Source organism: Psammomys obesus, unplaced genomic scaffold (assembly GCF_907164565.1).
Source record: "Psammomys obesus unplaced genomic scaffold, mPsaObe1.curated_primary_1811, whole genome shotgun sequence".
Lineage (NCBI taxonomy): Eukaryota > Metazoa > Chordata > Mammalia > Rodentia > Muridae > Psammomys > Psammomys obesus.
This window is the reverse complement of record NW_026592118.1, coordinates 18,792,089-18,815,209: the sequence shown is the minus strand read 5'-3', so window position 1 is coordinate 18,815,209 and position 23,121 is coordinate 18,792,089. Positions and strand designations below refer to the sequence as shown.

The window sequence follows — 23,121 nt, the reverse complement described above, 5'->3', positions numbered from 1 at the left end:
AGCAATAGAGACTTGGCATGCACCTGTCAGGAAGAACTCTTCCATACACTATGAGTGATGTAATCTCTACTTTTTCTAGAATTTTACCTCTCTATAAGAAAAATAAGAGAGTCCTTGTGTTTTGTAGTCCCTTCAAGAGATCAATCAAGTATCTCTTAGCAGAGTGATTGCACTAAATTATTTATACCTTGGAAAGGATATCCAAGGTTATGAAACATACAGTGTGAACTTATGGTTTTGTATATTCAGGTTCTCTCTGTCAAAAAACCAGCAGACAAGAAAGAAAATCACCAGAATGGTAGGAATGAAGTCATCACCAGATATGACCACAGTTATGCAGTAAAATGAGGCAGTAAAACCTTGGCGCCCAGATGATCTGGCATATTTATCAATGCTTCCTGCTCAATTTTACTGTAAATAACAAAGGCAGCAGCCATGGCACAAAAAGGGTATGGTGAGCAGGGAATAGTAACTCTCAATGATAAAAGTCTTTATTATCTCAGCAGATAAGACAAGCTAGAGAATTATTTTAATAATATATCAATCTCATTTTCCACTTTTACCCACGTATTTTCCACTAAAACCCCCAAATCTCATCAAACTTTATTATCCTATGTGATTTTGGTTTGCTTCTTCAGCACTGTTACCATCTAAAAGTTTCCCAAATCTCTTCACTGCTGGAAAATGTGAGCGAAGTAGCCGCGCAGTGCTGTCCCAGGGAAGGGAAATCTAGAACAAACAGCAGAATTGGGGTACGATGAATAATGGTTGTATATGTGAAGCCATCATGGTAGCATAGACAAGTAAGTTTCCCTAGAAATGAAAGTATTCAGTCGTGGGACAAGCACAAATGTGTGTTAAACACTAAACCCTATTACCACTCGTTGGCACAGGTGAAGGGAGGGTTGTACTACAAGCGCAGGCTCACTGCTTATCATCTCCCATGAAGAAGGAATTTTTCCACTGACTGACAGATCCTTGTCCTTGCCTACTCCTTGTGCAGAAATTATCCTCACCCATAAGACCCTGCCCATCCATAATCATGCCTTCTCTAGACTGTAACACATATTTCAATGTCTGGTTCTTGAAAGTGATAAATGGTCCAGTCTTCTTGCCTCATTTCAACATAAGCCCAAAGGATCATCTCAGCTTCAGATCTCCTAGGGATTGCCTGTTTCTCTATTGCAACTGTATTGCAACACAGTTTCTTCTACTATCCATATTTCCCAACTCATTTGCTTGGATTCTCCCAAATGAAACATTTTAATTCAGTTCTTACAAGCATTTTTAAAACATTCAGGTGAATTGAAACCTGCACATACAGCTCAACAATGTAAGGTTTTTCTGGCATAAATGAGTCTTTGTACTCAATCCACAGGACAGAAGGAAAGAAGAAGGTTCTAACACCCTTGTGTTAATAGCCAGCTACCTAGGAAGCTAAAGCAGGCAGCAGATGAAAGCACAAGGGAGATTATATATACTAATCTACCTTCTTCATTAACATACGAATACTATGGGAAAAAACTATGTCTAGAACACAAAAACATCTTTATTCAGAAAAAAATATCAAGAATGAAAACTAGAAATGGAGGCTGAGCAAGGCAAGCCATTCAAAAGATCAACTAAAATAGAAAATATGTTTAAACAACAACTGAGACATATTCTTTGATAGTTGGGTGGTGACAAAATTGTTGATGAAGAAGTCTAACATACAGGGAGTCATTTGTGGTTGTTCTTTTGTGGTAGAAAGGATTAATAATTTTTGCTGTAGAATAACTTAGTCTGACATAATCAGGCAAACCGAACAGGAAGAGGGCAGAGTCTATAATCAGAAAACTTAATAAAGAGCTGTTGTAATAATCAAAGCTGAAAAAACTCAGGAAAACAAGGGAATTGGTGATGAAAATGATGTAATACACTCAGAAAGAATTTTACAATAGAATTTGAGGCAGAAAGAAGTACTCTGTAACATTATGGCTATATATAATCAGTCATCGTTAAATATAATCATATCCCTACCTATAAAGAGTGCGTAGAATAAATAAAGATGGAAACCAACTTCACCCCATACACACTTGTATAACTTACTGCAACATGGATACTTAAATGTCAGCATTGCCACCTCACTGTACTCTCCAGAAGTACTGACTCGAAGAGGCAAGCTTTCATATGTTACCCCAAGATCGAAAGATTGTTTTCTGGAAGCCCCAAAGGCTTGAGCTCTCCAGGGCAAATGCCCTGCTCAGCATTCCCTGAAGTGCACATCTGAGTACCATTAGCAAAGGAAAAATGCATTGTCTCTTGCTCCGTGGGGATATGCAAGTAGAAAGGTCATCGCTAAGGCAGCAGGGACTCCAAATGCCCAGGGACCCCATGCTTGAAATCAACACCTCTTATGAGATATGAAAATAAATAACAGCACACCTGATTGCTTGCCTAGATAATGCCTAGATAATGTCTATAGCAGGAGATGAACCGCTGAAATCAAGCTCATGGAAAAACCCCAAAAGCTAAGTCAATGACTCTAAAAACCCAGATAATAAACAGTGACAAGAGAAACATCCCCAAAACATAATTTGAAATTCAGTACTAAAACGTAGATCACCATGAACTGTCTGTTGAATAAAATAAGTAAAATAATAATAAATCAGATTTAAAAAATAAAATCACCTAATATCCCCATGAACAGCCTGAGGATAATTCCTTGTACTGCTCAGGTTTGTTGTAACTCTGTGAGTTAGAGAAGTAAATCTTAACTCATTCAACCTCCAGTTCATTTTCTTTTTTGGAAAGAAAGATGCCAAAAGGAAGATACTATCACACATTCTAAGAATGCAGTGCCTGAAAGGTAATATTCAATTGTTCTGAATGATCAGACCCTTCAACAAAACCTTTCATTCTTGTGTGTGTGTGTGTGTGTGTGTGTGTGTGTGTGTGTGTGTGTTTGTATATAGTACAATTTCTCACTATTAGTGGCCAGTGTATACAGATTTAACATGATAGTCTTTGGAATAGTTTTGTGTTTCTTGCTTTCAAGAACAAACTGAATTTTTGGTTATAACATCTCAAATAGCTAATTGACTTTAGTTAGTAAGCTGCTCAGGAAGACTTTGAAAACAGAAACACAGAAACTCTCATCAGCACATATGTCCCTGCACAAAAGCTAGAGCTGTATTTTTAGTTGATTGCAAATGATATACTATATACTGTCAATCCTGTGCAGGTATAAAACATGTAGGAATCTTGAATATTTGGGTACAATGTCCATTCAACCTACGAAATGTGAATAGCAAAAGGTGATTTAGTGTGCTAAGCCTCTCATTCTGAGGTGGGAGCCTGCCTGCCCGGCTGCTGCTCACAAACAAAATTGCAGGGCGGATCTCCTTCCTTTGGGACTTGCTCTTTGCATAGTAAAAGCAATGGCACATGATTTGCATAAATCTTTGCATATGTGCCTTTCTGAATCTTTACAGGATCGCTACATGTCTTTGGGGGAATAAAATCCAGGATCCTTTGACTATGCTTGTGTATCTTCAGCTCAACATATTTAATGTGCAAAAGTAAACAAAGCAGGAATGAGTATTTAGTCTGGTGGCCTATTTCCTTGTTGTATGAATATTCAAAACCCCACCTGTTCAAACTTTACACATAATCCCTGAAGAGCAATTGTGACAGCTTGACCAACTAGTTTTGTTCCAGCATTTTATGATTAAAGACACCCTGACACCCTACAACGTGCAGTGTAATACACATTTGTTGTCACAGGCAAACAGTTGTGTTTATAAGAAGAATATAGTTTGACAGTCTGCTAAATACTTTTTGCTACAGATATGTGAACAGAAGTGGTGTGTAAATCATCTTTTTCCTTGAGCCAGTCAATGTTCAAGAATTTTAGGGTGTTAGTAGAATAGCTAAAAGATATGGAACATATTTAGGTATATTTAGTATTTTTATTATCAGAATTGAAACTTTTTCTCTGCTTCCAAGAGCACTTGTCTTTATTCCCTGGGTAGCAAGTCACTCTGAATATCCCCATCTCAGCAGCTGTTACTTAATGGCCCTAAAGAGTTGAGTGCTGCTCATTTTGACCATAGATCAGTGTGTCTACAAAGTGGGCCTTCAATTAGCCTTGATGGATTGACTTTCTCACAGGCAGTAAAAGCTCAATTCATAGAGATGAATCCTATGAGACTAAAAATTTGTAAGGTAAGATACCAGACCTAGAATTTTACATTTGTAGCTATGAAACATGTATAAACATGTATAAATATATTCTTTGTTTCAGTTTTTAAATGTTTTCTAATTTATTGAAATATTAAGAGATTCTCAATATTTGTGTAAAATAGGAAAAATTTAATTTGAATAGCATCTTACATACTTCTGAGGCATAGGAGTGATTATAAAGAATCTGAAAAACAAAGTATCTGAAGATAAAATGGTAGTGTTATAATAAATAAAAATAATAATAATAAATAGAATACCAATGATAAATATTTCCTGTTGGTGAAAAACATTTCACTTGAATTGCCTATCATAGACTGTGTTGAATGTAAAGATTTTAAATGTTTTTCTTGTGTTTTGTGCTACACTTTAAGGCAGGTAAGAATGATTTTGAAGGTGAACCAGATGTGACCACTTAATTTGAAAGCATAATGAGTTTCCTCCTCAGGCTCCATTGGAGTTGCCTGGTTTTCCTTCTTGATCAGGTGACAGATGGAAAAGATCCCTTCAGTCAAAGCAGAATTGGGGGTTCAGGGCATAGGCTGCTGCCTGCTGGAGCAAGCCCTCCTCTTAAGGGCTATAGACATACCACAGCTGTGCTCCGTGCTTGAAAAGTTGGAGCAATCAACTGACCAGCATCTACCTTCAAAAGATGGGAAGTGGAATTAGTTCAGAGAGCAAGGAGTCAGCCAAAAGGTCAAAAGAACTGGAGAAGAAGCTTCAGGAAGATGCTGAACGAGAGGCAAGAACTGTTAAGCTGCTGCTGCTAGGTAACGTTTCTCTTTTGCTCTCAGCATCTGATTATTTTCTTATGACATGTATTTACTTTTCTCACATTTTAATTTAAAGAGTGTAGCTTCATGGAAGATTTCGTATGAAAATATGTGTGAAATCCTAAGTGGACAGATTTTTATCTGTAGTCTATATGTATTTCACAATTTGTTTTGTGCTCCGTACTTATTACAATGTATATGAAATAAATATTAGATGCCTCAGTTTACCTCTTTCAAGGACTACATAATATCAGCACTAAAAGAAGGTTCATATGCATTTGTTACTTTGTTGCATTCTAATGTTTCCCAAATAACAGCTAAAATCCTTAATGATAAATTATAAATGTCTCCTATTTGCTTATACATAAATAGCTGAGTGTTGACATCAAATTCCATGTGCAAAAATCAATTAATCTGGAGCTTTATGTAAATAATGACAATGTGCTTAAAATTATATCAAGAATTCTATTAAGACTCCAGGAGCAATAGTACCTTTAATAATGCTGTACACTTAAAAATATGACATTCAGTTCCTTATAGAATAATTACATATTCACCCATACCACAAATTATCTCTCTACTTTTTATCCATTCAAAACAAAGGACAATGTTTTATGATTACTATAATTTCAATAATTGCTCAATTAACTAAATGAATTAAAATAATCTGGGTGCCACATATTTTTCATAAACTGCTTAACATAAAATGGTCAGTGACATGAAACAATAGAATTTATAACTACTTGTGGGAGGAAGAAGGTGGCAGAATTGGGCATAGTAATTCTTTTTCATTCAGCATCATGTGAGATTCAAGGGAAATTGGACTATGGAGTTTTGGAGAAGAAAGCAGAAAAAAAGGTACAATTTAAGACATTAAAACCCATGATATTTTTAGTTCAAACATATGGCAATATATATTAAGTAAATATATTGTGTAATTTAGGGAATGCCCCAGTAAGAGACATTCATGGATTCAGTCTTCTATTTTGCTTGAGTGTGTTTCCAGGCTACCTAGGCCCAACTAGTCACCCAATTAGTTTTGGTTTTGAAACTTTAACCTTGTGTTAAAATATTGAATAAATGATTCCCCAAATCAGTAAAAATCTAAATCAATACAGAAACAAACAAAAATAAGAGCTTTGACTTATTGACACTGTGTATTTACCCAATGCTAGTTTTATGCAAAAATAAAGTCATTATTTTAGGTTCATGAATCTATCATGCAACCAATTTCCTCATTTTTAAGTGTTCTTTAAGTATGCTCACACTACTGAGTTTTAAAGTTAACTCTGTTACTCAAGGAAAGGGACATGTTCTTTCCTTCTTTGTACTCAGATAATCACCTAGAGATTAACGATCTAGGAAGGTAATGGGTTAGTGCTTTTAAATCATCAAATGTACTTTCCATAGTTCCAGAGAACTGTCATGGTCTCTACACTGGAGTCGAAGTTAGATGGACAAGACAAAGGTAAATAAAATGTAGAAGGAAAAGTCAGGCAATGCCACAAGTGCCTTTTATATTCTATTGCGCTGGCACATGGTGCTAATGCATTGAGCATTCGCATACATGCAATCCCTGTGGTCTGTGTCTTGATTCTGAATACAACTGATCAACTTCTTTAAGTGCCTGCCTCTTTGACTTCCTCACAATGGCAGAGTATACCTTGAGTTGAGTCAGAATAAACCCTATCTCCCTTTAAAAATGAATAAATAAATAAAAGACAAGAGTAAATGGAGAGATAAATTTCCCAAAGAACTGATAAATGTTTTTGACATGACATTTTAAAAATATTTTCTCTTAGTTTATAAAAACACAAACTGTAAGCCAAATCTCTGAAATGGCTATATTACCAATTTCAATGACAATACTGTTAAACAACCACAAAGCTATGATGCTTGAGGTCTGTGTGAACTGGACTACTGGACGTGGGATTGGGATGAGAAAGAACACAGTAAATAATATGAAGAAATGACTGAAAATGTGTCATTGACAATAAAACTCCAAAAACAGGTAATAAAGAAAATTGAGTTTTCCCAAATTATGAATTGAGAGCTCACAGATTACTGCTATGCACTGGCCTCTATAACCAGAAAAGCGGAACAGTACAGAGAGCTAGTCATCGTGTCACAACTTGTTTTGTGTAAAGCTCTCAGGTGGAAATGAAAATAACAGATGTTACACTTAAGTGGTGGGTTTCATCAAGTTGAAAGAATAACTTTTATTAACAGGGAAGAGAAAGAATCATTAACAGTAATAGCATGTCTTTAGTTTATCCAAGATAACGATAGTTTCATATATTCATTCTCATACCACTACATTATTGGCCCCAACAATAAGTAGGCTGAGCTAATAATGAAATAAATTTTTATTTAATCTAATAAAATAGTAAAATAAATCACACTCTTCAGTTTTCCCTGTTTTGATTATATTTGAAGCATTAGATCATTTTTTTCCCTTTTCAACTTTGAACTCTAAATTTGATTTAGTTGTCAGTTCAAAACAATAAAATCTGTTTCATTCTCATTTTTAACTGAGCTTGAGTTATCTACACTGTATTTTTCATCTTAAACTTGGTTTCATTAAGGTACCATACAATGTCTTAAAGAAATAAACTTCGCCCTCCTATTCCTTCGCCCTCAAAATGACTTGGGGCTCTCATTGAAAACACCTCCATAGTCGTTAGTGGACTCTGAACAATGGTCTTATGATGACATGATGAGCCTGATTCTGTTAATGACCAATTCTGAATTTAACTCAGTACTTACAAAGAGAGAGAGAGAAATCTACAAAACAAACAAAACATGGTGCAATCCATTTTACTTTCATCTTCCTGTCTAGTGAATTTCTGGGTGGCACAACTTAGAACACTAAGTTTTCCATCATGTTCTGTGAAGTAGATGTGTTAATAGAAATAGATCTCAGTGATTCTAAGGGGCTGATCCCCTCTACAAGTTCACTGCCCCTGTTTAGGTTTTTTTTTTTTTTTCCTTAGTTGACAGTCACTTCTTTCTACTGAAAATAGATTCTTTTCTCATACAAAATATCCTGATTAGAGTTTTCCCTTCGTCCCCTCCTCCCAGCCCCTCCCCACCATCCGTGGCCTCAGTATCCACTCCGTTTCTTTCTCTCACTAGAAAAAAATACTTCTAAGGGATAACAACCAAACATTACGAAATAAAATATAATGAGATGAAGCACAAAACTACCCCTTCTATCAAAATTGGACATAGCCACCCAACAGGAGGAATAAAATCCCAGCAGCAGGCACAAGAGTCAGAGACCCACTCATTCTCGCAGTCATGATTTCTATAAAAATACTAAACTAATGGTGCAGCCCCTTGTAGGCCCTGTGCTTGCTCTGTTGCAGTCTCTGAAGGTTCGTATGCACCTTGCTTAGTTGAGTTAGAGGGCCTTGTCCTAATTGTGTCCTCCATACCCTCTGCTTCTTGCAATCTTTCCACTTCCTCTTCCATAGGATTCCCTGAGCTCTGATGTGGTGTGTGTGTGGTGGGGGGAGATCTGATGGAAACATCCCATTTAGAGCTATGTGTTTCAAGGTCTGTCGCTCTGCATAATTTCAAACTGTGCATCTCTGTATTTGTTCCTATCTGCTACCAGAAGAACTCCCTCTGATGATGACTGGCTAAGCACTAATCAATGTATATAGCAGAATATCATTAGGGGTCATTTTATTAATTTTCCTTGGCCAGTCATGTTTGATTTTACACTAGGTCTCTGGACTGTCTAGTATTTGGTTCTTAGTTACTCAGAAACTGTTGGGTATCGGTTCTTTCTCATAGAGCGTTACATCATATCAGACATTTGTTGCCTATTCCCACAAGTTCTGTGCTGCAATTTCCCTATTGCAGGCAGGACAGATTGTAGGTTAAAGGCGTTGGGGGCTGGGTTGGTCTCCACATTTCTCTTTTGGTAGCCTGAACAGTACCGTCTCATGCCAAACAGACTAGCATGTTCTATGTAGGCACTAGGTTGACTTGGCAATAGGGCCACACTGTCAGTTTGCAGAGAACAACCCTTTGTCACAGCAAATTCCTGGGTTGCTTGTTGCCTGGTAATTTCCACAGGACTCCTTTGGCCCACAACTCAATTGAATGTAATCCGTTCTCCCCATTGGAAGCCTCTTCTCGTTACAGGGCGTGGCCAGTTGAGACTCTAGCCCTCATTGCTAGATCCTAGGATCACCTTTAAATATTGCATGAAGTATTCACTTCACTAGGTTCATCCCTCAAACGCCCTCTAATTCTAGGCATCTCTCCCTGTATTTTGTCCCTCAAACCCATTCCCCAACCTGATCCCCCCGAATCACACTTCTATACCCATTTGTCCCAAGTCCACCCATAAAATATTTTCTATTTCCACATCCCAGGGAGATCCATGTGCCCATCTATAGGCACATTCTCTCAACCTGTCCTCTCTGGGTGTATGGTTTGTAACTTTGTTTTACTTTGCTTAGTGGCTAATATCCCCTCACAAGTGAATACCTATCATATTTATTTTTCTGTGTTACCTTACTTGAGATGAATTTTTCTAATTCCATCCATTTGCCTGCAATTTTCATGTTGTGAGTTTGGGAATCTCAAAACACTTGATAAACATTTTAAGAAAAAATGTTCAACATCCTTATCCATTAGGGAAATCCAAATCAAAACAGATTTGTGATTCCATCTCATGCTTGTCAGATGGCTAAGATCAAAAACACATGTGACATCTCATGATGACAAGGATGTGGAAGAAGAGGACCACTCCTCCACAACTGGTGGGGCTGCAAACCACGAGGTACAACCACTATGGAAATCAGTATGATGATTCCTTCAGAAGTTGGGAAAAGATTTACCTCAAGACCCAGCTATAAAAATCTTAGGCATGTTCATGGATTGACAGGAGGCTAACAAAACTGTCCTCTGAGAGGCTTCACCCAGCAGCTGATGGAAACAGATACAGAGACCAACAGCCAAACCTTAGTTGGAGCTCGGGGAATCATATGTAAGAGGAGGAAGAATGATTGAAAGAGCCACAGGAAAACCTACAGAAATCAACTAACCAGGACCCAAAGGGGCTTCCAGAGACTGAACCACCAGCCAGAGAGCAACCATGGGACATTTCTTTGCCCCCCTACACACATATGTAACAGATGTGCGGCTTTGTCCTTCTATGGGACCAACAGCAGGAGCAGAGGCTTCCTCTGACTCTGTTGCCTGCCTTTAGATCCCTTTCCCCTAACTGGGCATCCTTGTATATCCTTGATAGAAAAGAAATGCTTCCAGTTCTACTTGATATGCCAAGGTGAATTTGATAACAATGGGAGGTCTCCCCTTCTCTGAGGAGAAATGGTGGGGGCTAAAGGAAAATGGGAGAGGAGAGATGGTGAGAAAGAGGGACTGGGAAGAGTCAAAGGAGGGGAACTTCCTACAGGGAGGTAAAGTAAATCAACCAATATTAATGAGAAGAAAAAGAAATCTTAGTCATATAAGCAAAGAATGCTCGACTCTACCACAAGGACACTTGCTCAGCCATGTTCATTGCAGCTTAGAAATTGAAAATATCTAGATGTTTCTCAACAAAAATAATGGATAAAGAAAATTGATACATTTACATAAGGATGTACTTTCGTGTCTTTTTATTCTGTTCTGTGACCTCCTAAGTTTAACCAGGTCTGTCTATATGTCTGTGAATTCCAAAGCATCCATTGGAGCCTAGAGGGCTCAGGAATGAATGCACAACTAAATATAATTACCAACCCCAGTTCCTTCTTGATATTTCAGTTGTCAGTGGTTCATCAAGGGTAGGAGAGGAGTGTAGGGCCTCACAAGCACTCACCTCTGACTCATCTTTCTGACTGTTAACAGGCCCAGTTTTGTGCAGGCCTAATCTGCTATGACCATCACAATTGCAATGACCATGTTAAGGCCAGAAAACAGAATTTTACAGTCCCTCTCCCTGTCTTCAAATTCTTATATTACTTTCTTCCTCTCCTCTATAACATTCTCTCAGTCTGAGATGGTATAAATATTTTGTTTAGGATTAAACATTCAACTACTTCTTATTCTAAGCACCTTGAGTAGCTGTGTGTCTCCATATTTTCAAATAGTTATTGCAGGCAGTACCTTTCCTAGATTGTAGAAAGCTTTAAAAGACAAAAGTCATAGAAATTTAATGTTTAATTGCATATTATAGTAAGTGAGAGGAAAGCATGGTAGATTAACGACAATGTGTGAAATGTGGATCAAATAGAAGTCTGGAGAAGAATGAGGTATAGTTGTCTACGATATACAACTCTGTGATACCTTTTTAGCAAAAGCAAGTATAGCTGTCTATTACATTAAATTGTGGATGTGGGATTTTAAAGGGACTATCTTTTTTTTAATTTTTTTAATATTAGTTACAGTTTGTTAACTTTGTATCCCAGCTGTATCCCACTCCCTCTTTCCCTCTCAATCTCACCCTCCCACCCTCATCTCCTCCCTGCCCCTTTCCAAGTCCACTGGTAAGGGAGACCTCCTCTCCTTACATCTGATACTGGTTTATCAGGTATCTTCAGGAGTGGCTGCAAAGTCCTCCTCTGTGGCCTAGCAAAGCTGCTTCTCCCTGGGAGGGGGGGGGAGGTCAAAGAGCCTGCCATCGAGTTCATGTCAGAAACAGTCCCTGTTCCACTTATTAGGGTACCCACTTGGATACTGAGCTACCAAGGGCTACATCTGAGCAGGGGTTCTAGGTTATATCCATACATGGTCCTTGGTTGGAGAATCAGTCTCATAAAAGACCCCTGTGCCCAGATATATTTGGTCCTTGTGGAACTCCTGTTCTCTCCAGGTCCTATCAAATCCCCGCTCCCCCCCCCCCCCTTTTTTTGGTTCCCTGAATTCTGGCAGAGATTTGGTTATGAGTCTTAATATCTGTTTTGATACACTGCTAGGTAGTCTTTCAGAGGCCCTCTATGGTAGGCTCCTGTCCTGTTACTTGTTTGCTCCTAAGTCCAATGTCCATCCCATTTGTCTTTCTAAGTGAGGATTGATCATCATACCCTGGGTCCTCTTTTTTGTTTATCTTCTTTAGGGGGATAGATTTCAGTATATTTATCCTATCTTATAGATCTATATAAATGAGTATATACCATATGTGTCTTTCTGCTTTTGGGATACCTCACTCAGGATGATTGTTTCTAGGTCCCACCATTTGCCTCCAAATTTCGTGAATTCTTCATTTTTAATTGCTGAGTAGTATTCCATTGTGTAAAAGTACCACAATTTCTGTATCCATACCTCAACTGAGGGACATCTGGGTTGTTTCCAGGTTCTGGCTATTACGAATAAAGCTGCTACAAACATGTTGAACAAATGTCCTTGTTGTGTACTTGAGCCTTTTTTGGATACATGACTAGGAGTGGTATAGCTGGATCTTGAGGAAGCACTATTCCTAATTGTCTGAGAAAGCGCCAGATTGATTTCCAAAGTGGTTGTACAAGTTTGCATTCCCACCAGCAATGAAGGAGGATTCCCCTTTCTCCACAACCTCTCCAATGTGTTATCACTTGAGTTTTTCATCTTGGCCATTCAGATGGGTGTAAGGTGAAATCTCAGGGTCATTTTGATTTGCATTTCCCTGATGGCTAATGAGGTTGAGCATTTCTTTAAGTGTTTTTCTGCCATTTGATATTCCTCTACAGAGAATTCTCTGTTTAGCTCTGTTTCCCATTTTTTAATTGGATTACTTGGTTTGCTGCTTTTTAACTTCTCTAGTTCTTTATATATTCTGGATATCAGCCCTCTGTCAGATGTAGGGTTGGTGAAGATCCTTTCCCAGTCTGTAGGCAGTCGTTTTGTTTTGATGACTATTTCCTTTGCTTTACAGAAGCTTTTCAGCTTCATAAGGTCCCATTTATCGATTGTTGCTCTTAGAGCCTGTGCTGTTGGTGTTCTGTTCCGGAAGTTGTCTCCTGTGCCAAGGAGTTCCAATAGCTTACCTACTTTTTCTTCTAACCGATTTAGTGTATCTGGTTTTATGTTGATATCTTTGATCCACTTGGACTTTAGTGAAGATGCTGTCTTTTTTCCACTGAATGGTTTTGGCTTCTTTGTCAAAAATCAAATATCCATAGGGGTTTAATTTTGGGTCTTCTATTTGGTTCCATTGATCTACTATTCTATTTCTATGCCAATACCATGCCATTTTTATTACTATTGCTCTGTAGTACAACTTGAGATCAGCGATGGAAATGCCTCCAGATGATCTGTTGTTGTACAGGATCGTTTTGGAAATCCTGGGGTTTTTTTTTGTTTCTCCATATGAAGTTGATAATTTTTCTCAAGATCTATGAAGAATTGTGTTGGTATTTTCATTGGAATTGCATTGAATCTGTAGATTGCTTTTGGCAGAATAGCCATTTTCACTATGTTAATCTTACCAATCCATGAGCATGGGAGATCTTTCCATCTTCTGATATCTTCTGCAATTTCTTACTTCAGAGATTTGAAGTTTTTCTCATACAGGTGTTTCACTTGATTGGTTAGAGTCACTCCAACATACTTTATGTTATTAGTGGCTATTGTGAAGGGTGTTGTTTCCCTAATTTCTTTCTCAGTCCTTAAAAAGGGACAATCTTGATGAAAAATATATCTGATATAGTCAGCCCTTTAGTTTCCTTATCTACATTTTTCTGTTTTCATGTAGTAATGCCTACAGGATAGCCTTGTGATTAACAAAAGCTTTCTTTGGGAACCTTTATTTATCCTAAAAAGTTGTATAGATTATTGTCAAAAATAAAGAACATTTAGACAAATAGATAACTATCTAAAATAGGCTCACATAAGAGAAAAAATAATATAATTCTCTATTTTAGATTCTTTATTTTCTATCCTAAAAGGTAAAGTGATAAGATTAAAAAGACACATTTGAAAATAATCAAGATCCATTAAAGTGAATATATAATTTTGAAAACTCTGTGAAATATAATTGACATTCAGATTTATGTATTTAAAATAAAATGAAAATCAAAATGACCCTGAGATTTCACCTTATACCCATCAAAGTGGCTAAAATTCAAGTGACAACACATGCTGGAGAGGACCCTCCTCTGTTTCTAGTGGGAATGTAAACTTGTATAACCATTTTGGAAATCAATCTGGCCCTTTTTCAGACAATTAGGAATAGTGCCACCTCAAGATCCAGCTGTAAGTACTGTGTGCTAACCTATTGTGCCAAGAGGACAGGAGTTCCACAAGAACCAAATATATCTGGGCACAGGGGTCTTTTCTGAAACTGATTCTCAAACCAAGGACCAAGCATGTATATAACCTAGAACCCCTGCTCAGACATAACCCATCATAGCTCAATATCCAAGTGGGTACCCTAGTAAGGGGAACAGGAACTGTCTCTGACATGAACTCAGTGGCTGGCTCTTTGACCTCCCTACCCTCCCATGGGAGAAGCAACCTAGCTAAGCCACAGAGGAGGAAAATGCAGCCAGTCTTGATGAGGCCTGATAAGCTAGGGTCAGATGGAAGGCAAGGAGGACCTCCCTTATCAGTGGACTTAGAGAGGGGCAGGGAGGAGATAAAGGTGGGTGAGTGGGATTGGGAGGGAAGGAGGGAGCGGGATAAAGCTGGGATAGAAAGTAAATAAACTGTAATTAATATAAAAAATAAAAATTTAATAAAAAAGATCTAGCTATACCACTCCTAGGCATATCCAAAAGATGCTCAAGTATACAACAAGGACATTTGCTCAACCATGTTGGTAGCAACTTTATTTGTAATAGCCAGATGCTGGAAACAACCCAGATGTTCCTTAATGAAGGAATGAATACAGAAATTGTGATACATATACACAATGGAATACTACTCAGCAATTAAAAGTAAGGAACACATGAAATTTGCATGCAAATGGTGGAAACTAGAAAAAAATCATCTTGAGTGAGGTATCCTAGAATCAAAAAGACACACATGGTATATATTCACTTATAAGTGGATATTAGACTAAATCTAAAATCTGTATGCCTAAAGAAGCTAAGCAAGAAGGAGGACCCTGGGTAAGATGATCAATCCTCATTCAGAAAGGGAAACAGGACTGACATTGAAAGAGGTAGAAAACAGGAAAAAGGACAGGAGCCTACCACAGAGGGCCTCTGAAAGACTCTACCCTGCAAGTTATGAAAGCAGAGGCTGAGGCTCATAGTCAACCTTTGGGCAGAGTTCAGGGAATCTTATGAAAGAAGGGGGAAATAGAAAAACCTGGAGAGAACAGGAGCTCTACAAGGAGAGCCAAAAAGAAAAAAGAAAAAGAAAAGAAAATCTGCACAAGGATCTTTTCTGAGACTGATACTCTAACCAAGGACCACTCATGGAGATAACCTAAAACTCCTGAATATATACCTAAAACCCCATGGCACCTCAGTCTCCAAGGGGGTTCCCTAGTAAGGGGTACAGGGACTGTCTCTGACATGAACTCAGTGTCTGGCTCTTTGATCACCTCCCCCTCAGGGGAGTACAGCCTTTCCAGGCCACAGAGGAAGACAATGCAGCCACTCCTGATGAGACCTGATAGACTAGGATCAGATGGAAGGAGAGGAGGGCTTCCCCTATCAGTGGACTGAGGGAGGGTCATAGGTAGAGAAGAGGAATGGAAGGTGGGATTGGGAGGGGTGAAGAAAGGGGCTGCAGCTGGGATAAAAACTAAATAAACTGTAATGAATATAAAAGAATAAAAACTAAAAAATAGAACCTAGTAAATTTTAAGATAAATTTGTACCTATGAACATGGCCACAATATAAATCATTCACATATCCATCCTTTTCTACCTTGGTATTTATTATTATTACTACTTATGGATAAGAATAGCACATAATAACTATAAATATTGCAAAATTTTAATTATATACGGTGGTTTGGTACTTTTAGGTAATTTGAACATTGTCAGATATTTTCAAAATAAATATGATATTGGAAGTTGGAGCATGCAACTCTGCTTTTATAACTTGCAGGGTAGTCTTACAGAGGTCCTCTGTGGTAGGCTCCTGTCCTTTTTCCTGTTTTCTACCTTTTCCGATGTCAGTCCCGTTTGCCTTTCTGAATGAAGATTGATCATCTTACCCAGGGTCCTCCTTCTTGCTTAGCTTCTTTAGGCATACAGATTTTAGTATGGCGTATTAGATTTAGTCTAATATCCACTTATAAGTGACCATTAAAAGGAAATATAGGAGTCTGTAATTTCTCCTACGTGAGATATTTGTAATCAGCTTCTCTGATGAGAGATTTTATGGAATTTTGATATATTAATCAACAAGGTTCTAAGGCAGAATAACAGGCATAGAATTTCATCTCACACCATATACTTTCTAATGTGATACACTAAAAAACCCGCAATATATGTAACATTTATATAAATATATTTACCCTGAAACAATAACCAAACAAAAGAGATTATTCAATTCCAAATAATAAAGGAGTATCAAACTTTGTTAACACCATAAAGACAAATAAAAATATCACCAAGAGTACAGGGGGAAATTTTGTAAACTTTAAGTTAAGGTAATGACAAAAATGTTTAAACTGTGAGTGGATCTTGAATCTAGGAAATAAGAGATGAATGAAAAAGACTGTGTAGCAATCAGATAAATTTGAATATTCAGTGTTCATTAGAGAATGCTTTGGATTAAGATAAAATTTAACATCTTTATATATTTGCATATTTATATATTTAAAATTTCTTACATAGTTACATATTTATACAAAATGCACTTGAAGCATTGGTGGTAAAAGTGTCCAATTTCTTTCCAAAGTTTCAGTAAAACAAAACAAAGTAAAAATAAGTACATATATCTGCAGAGGAAACCAGATGTTTATTAATGATAGAGAGTGTAATGATGAGCAAATGAGGAAATGGTAAAGGCAAGCAATGTAAATACCGGATTCTGAAGTACTGTCTTCCCAAACTTTCATCTTTTTAAGAAACATTTTTAGAAACATAAAATGTTTGTAGAAAATAAAAAAAAATTCTTCTACTTATTTTTTGCAAACTAAAACAGTACTTACACATGTGTTTCTGTTTCATTTCAACTAAAATCTACCAAATATTTCATGGACAGATAATTTCAACATTACATAAACATGTACAGGAAAATTTTGTCAGTTCATTAAAAAGATTTGATACAGACAATGAGAGGTTTATCTTTATAAAATATTAAAAATATATTGATAGACTAGAGACAGGATTATATGAAATCCAAAGTAAAAATAGGAATAGAAGAATTATACGATAGATAAATCCTAAGAATAGTGGTCAAGTACTATAAGGATATTCATTGATATTTACCACAGCATCATGTTAATAGAAAATAGTCATCATAATTATATCAAGAAAGGCAAAAAGGTTCATCAAAATAAAAAAGGTAAGTATTCTTCTGTACCTATCAAAAGCAAACTAGGAAGAGAGAGAATTCCCTTACATAGATAGTCTGAAGAAATCTAAATTTCATGCTCATTGATGAACAACCTTTAGTATTGTTGTCTATGGATGGTAAACAAGGATTAATGATGATTACCAGCTTCCTGTTAACAGAATAAATGCTAACACTTTCCTGTCCTTGACTTTTCCCTTGACAGGTACCAGGAATTTGGGTAAAGGTGCGTAGGCATGAATTGCAATCAAGTAGGGTTAGTTGGGAACACAGAATAATGGAACAAATCAAGAATGTGAATGATGGGAATTTCAGACAGTAACTAATAGCACAACATTTACTTCTTTTTCCCCCTTTATTATGACTTAAAATCAACAGAATTTTGAAAAAATTATACTTTAGAATATGTTTTAAATAAACAAAGTGGAGTGTAATAGATTCACTTGTTGAAGTTTAAAAAAATCATATTGTGGCTAGCTTCATGTGGAAAATACAGAATGCTCTTAACTCTGGAAGAAGCTCTTAACAACTATGGAAGAAACATGGAACTCTATGGAAAAAACATGACAAAAAAAGCTAGGTAAAATCAAAATCATGAAGACAAACAAATTGTGGTCTGTATTTTGAAAAGAATCCAGTTACTTTGCCAGCTCAAGGAGGATTCAGGAAATCCTGATGATACCTGATAGGCTAGGGTCAGATAGTAGGGGAAAAGGACTTCCTGTATAGTGGACTATTGGAGAATGATGGGGGGGGGGGGGAAAGAGAAGGAAAGAGGGAAAGAGGGAAAGAGGAAGGAAGGGGGGCCAGGAGGAGATGAGGGCGAGCCCAACAGCCCAACAACCTAGATACAAAGTGAATTAATTGTTAAAATAATAATTGTTTTTAAAAGGCTGTGGCTAAAGTGGCTTCCTCCATGATGCTGTAACTGAATGACAGTGTTTGTAAACACTGCGGCACCAGAAATCTCAGAACCTTGGTACTGGCGAGGAGTGGAGAGAGGGTAGGAAGTCTAACAAGCACGATCCATAAGAAAGCATTAAAAGAATACTAGAGAGCTAGAGAGATATCTACGATGGTTTAGAGAGCCTATTGCTTTTCCAGAGAATCTGAATTCGGTTCTCAGAACCCACGTGAGGTGGCTCACAGTTGCCTGCAGTTCCTACTCCAGAGATTGATGCTCTCTTCTGGAACCATTAGGGGCTTGCCCTTGTGTGTACATACGCACAGACATACATATACAAGTTATCAAAAACAAAATAAATGTAAAATCAGAAAAAGACTGGAAGCTACTTTTCTTGCAGGGTCTTAAAATGATGAAAGCACATTCTCCACAAATGAGACATCTAGTATTCGCTACAATGCTCTCCAACTCTTTTGTATCTATAATTTAATCTCCAAAAGCTATGCCGCTAAAAACCAAATTTGGTAGACAAGGAAACTGGAGCTCATAGTGATAGAACTGAGTCATGTTGCCTAGTAAAAATCAGGAATATATGGAAGCTAAATGAAATAACATAAATAAATAAAATATATTTTTCTAACTCTAAAATCACATGCACAGTGCTTCTTTTCTTTCATCTTTGGGTCCAGGCTATTTGAATGTATGTCATGTAGAGGAGATAGAGATTTTTAATTTTACTTATGAGTAGAATTATTGGGTGGGACAAGTCATTCCTTAAAAAGACTAACTATGATGAGAGGCTGGCACTTTAATCCAAATACTGCCTTTCATTTCAATTTAAAATAACTAAGCCCTGAAACCACTTAAATTTTTGCTCTATTAACTCATGCCTGAAAACAAAGTACTATGAAGAGCATTAGCAGGAGACTTGAGAGTTTCTTGAAGGTAGATAGAGGTTTTTATAAGTAAATTCACCTCTACAGTTCTTATTTCTGTCATGCACAGAACTAACACTATAGACAAGGCTGGCTCATTCTAACTTTTCCTCTACTATACAATTATTGGATTTTAATGGCCTAGAAAATTATCATACGTATCAAGATATGTCAAATTATTTAATCATATCTTGCCTGTTTTGGCCAAATGAGCAATCAAGCCTTGCATGTGCTCAGTAGAGTTCAGTTACAGGTATGACACTTGTACTAAAAGATTTTAAATTCTTGTAGTATTTCTGTATAGCAATAGTGTTATTTCTTTCTATTTTATTATTTACAATTTGTGCATGTTAAAACACAAATTAAGTTCAACTTTAATTGTTATTTGAAATATTATTTTCTTCAAAGAAACAGATCTGTACCTTGTGAAAATTCCTTTGGTACTCTTTAGCCCAGAAAATAATGTTAGTTATGACCACGGTTTAGAAGGAAGGAACTATTTTAGGGTGTTCTCGGCATATGAGAACATGCTGTCACGTGTATATTTAGCCCTATAACATGACCTAATCCTACAAGCATGGAGTGGTGATTGTGAACTAAGACCTACAATCAATGTGAGAGTGGGAATGAACAGTTCATCTCTGAGATGGAGTTTTGAGATGGAGTTTTAAATATTGAAGGAGATTTTTTAGATGGGTTGTTTTTTTCTTTAGGAATTATGCCAATATTGCAGTTAACTGTTTAAGATCTTCTCTTAGAACACTAAAGTTACTACACAGAGCAAAGAAAATCTTTTTAAGAAATTAAAAATCTTTAAATGCTACTTTTAAAATAATTGCGAATCAAAATATGAATTACTAATAGGAAGTTTCATCAAAAGTTATCTGCTAGTTTAACGTAACTAATTATCCTGCATCCCTTAGGGACATTCTGAATTACCTGATAAGTTACACAAATAATTGTTATATACTTACAATTCCTCTAGTCTCAGAAATAGTTTGGGAAATTCCAGCATTTAGTGTTATCAGTGTGATTGCCCTCTGATCTTGACCATTGCCCTCAGTATTCTTGGACTGCACATCAGTGGCTCTAAGCAACTAAAGATAAAAAATGCCCAGCCTCTTTGCCTTTCTGGATAGGAAGTGAGCATTTTAGCAAGAGTCCTCCCTCTTGATTAGTTTCTTTAGGTGTACAGATTTTAGTAGGTTGATCCTATATTATATGTCTATATGAGTTAGTATATACTGTGTACATCTTTCTGCTTCTGGGATAGCTCACTCAGGATGATCTTTTCCAGATCCCACCATTTACCTGCAAATTTCATGATTTCCTTGTTTTTTATTGCTGAGTAATATCCCATTGTGTAGATATACCACAATTTGTGCATCCATCCCTCCACTGAGGGGCATCCGGGCTGTTTCCAGCTTCTGGCTATTACAAATAAGGCTGCTACAAAAGAAGGAGAAAAGAAGTAACAAGTCAGGAGCCTGACACAGAGGACCTCTTAAAGGCTCTGCCTACTGCCAGAGCTGTTAGGTAATCTCTAAGACAACGGTTTGGGGAACAGGTGGCCTCTTGGTTCAACTGTGTTATGTCCCCATCATATTAGTAACAGCAAACACAGACAGACACACACACACACACAGGATATATATATGGGGGAGATACCCTTTAATAAGAACTGGAGCTGCTCAAAAACTCTGGCAAGTGACAAGCAGCACACTCTTCATCAAGGAGTATCAGAAAGGAGCCCACCACAAAGGGCCTCTGAAAGACTCTACCCAGCAGTGTATCGAAGCAGATGCTGAGACTCATAAACAAACTTTGGGCAGAGTGCAGGGAATCTTAGGAAAGAAGTGGGAAACAGTAAGATCTGGAGAGGACAGGAACTCCACAAGGAGAGCAATAGAACAAAAAATCTGAGCACAGGGGTCTTTCCTGAGACTGCTATTCCAACCAAGGACTATGCATGGAGATAACCTAAGACCCCTGCACAGATATAGCCCATGGCAGTTCAGTATCCAAGTGGGTTCCATTGTAATAGGAACAGGGACTGTCTCTGACATGAACTGATTGGCCTGCTCTTTAATTACCTCCCCCTGAGGGGGAAGCAGCATTACCAGGCCACAGAAGAAGACACTGGAGCCACTCCTGATGAGACCTAATTGACTAGGATCAGAAGGAAGGAAAAGAAGTCCTCCCCTATCAGTGGACTTGGGTAGGGGCATGCATGCAGAGGGTGGAGGAAGGGAGGGATTGGGACAGGAGGAGGGAGGGAACCACAGGGAGGATACAAAATGAACAAAGTGTAATTAATAAAGAAAAAAAAAGATCAAAAATGCTTGAGAATTTGCACCTGCATTTAACATATGGAGATTTTTAGTTATCATTATCCTTTCAAAAATAGAGAATAGCAGTGGCTTATATCACACTTCCATCATAGTTGATATTACAAATAATTCTAGCTCTAGTGGGTTAAAGCACAGTAGTGAATGTCCATAGGTTGGAGCAAATAAGGCATCCTATTAACATAAAAAGACCAGAGCATGTGACAAGTGTTGTGCCTTCAAAGAACTCCTGGAATCAACCTAGTTTGTTATCAGTGAATCTCAAAAGAAAGGGCACTCCGAATGAACATTTAGACTATGGCATAACCTACAAGTCACTTTTGTCCCAAAATGTGACACAGATTTGAGTTTTCTATAACATAGAGAAATAAAATGGAATATGTTTGTGATTTTTTTTTTTTTTTTTTTTTTACCTAACTAATAGTGGTTCTCAAATGATAGCGCATTTCTTTGTGATCCAGGACCAACATTTAAGTTTATCTTCTGGTCTCAAAAAGCATGCCACAGCATGCATACACATACAGAATCATATAATTGTGGAATTTTATTTTTGTGTGTGTTGTGATAGAGATGAAACTTGTGGCCTCACACATGCCAGACACATGCTCTGCCTACAAGCTGTTTCCTGATCCTATAGACTTATAAATTTGCATAGGATAGGACTGAAGCTCCTGCTAAAGTCCTTGACTTTTCCTCTCATATTCCCAAGGCTGGTAAATTTTAAGCCAATATAACTAAATATATGTATTTGATTTGGTGGAGTGAGATTTTGTATAGCTGTGCCTGCTGATACTTAGTTTCCAATATTTGCTTCTCTTGCTAGTACTTAAAAATACAGGGATGGTTTACACTTTTATGGCAGAGTGAATGCCTAGAGACCACAGGCGCTAGTTTTAACACCAGCTCTGTAAAAATAGATAGAATATTAATAATAATAACAATAATGTCTATGAAGGAGTACTGGCAAATTACTGCTGCTGAGTTTTGCATTCATTGACTTTGTTTCTAACTTTAATGACCTGTGGGAGAAAGCACCCTAGCATAATAATGGATAAGAATCATGGCAGTTTTTCCAAAAGGAAGAATCACCACCTTCATCAACTACCTGTTGATGAAGGATTATTTACCACCCTATATTTTTCTGTAGCCTACATGATAGACAGCTGTTTAGGCAACTGCAGAAATCAGATACATTAAGACTTACCAGGGACAATAAAAACTTTTTTGCCATAAGAGTTAAATTTAGATGGATCTCTATTTGTTCACCCAAGCCCATGAAAACACTTAAAACCATACAGAAACTTCAATAAATGTTGTTTCAAATTAGGGACAAAATCTATTTTTAAATGTGTCTTCCTTTAAAATAAGTTCCACAGTATATTTTGATCATACTGTTTTTATCCCCAAACTCCTTCCAGATCCTCCAAAGCTCCTATCCACCCAATTTAAAATCTCTCTCTCTATATAGATAGATATATCGATAGATAGATAGATAGATAGATAGATAGATAGATAGATAGATAGAT

At 37.2% G+C, this 23,121-nt stretch overlaps 1 protein-coding gene across 1 annotated transcript in view; it reads left to right on the top strand.

Annotated features, from left to right (window-relative positions):
- Window positions 1-4,873: 4,873 nt before the first annotated feature.
- The window catches only part of Gnat3 (G protein subunit alpha transducin 3), a 44,708-nt gene continuing 26,460 nt past the window's right edge, over window positions 4,874-23,121 (top strand). The window contains exon 1 of the mRNA XM_055612902.1: window positions 4,874-4,991. Within this exon, the coding sequence (XP_055468877.1) occupies window positions 4,874-4,991 (118 nt within the window). The remainder of the gene's footprint in view (window positions 4,992-23,121) is intronic.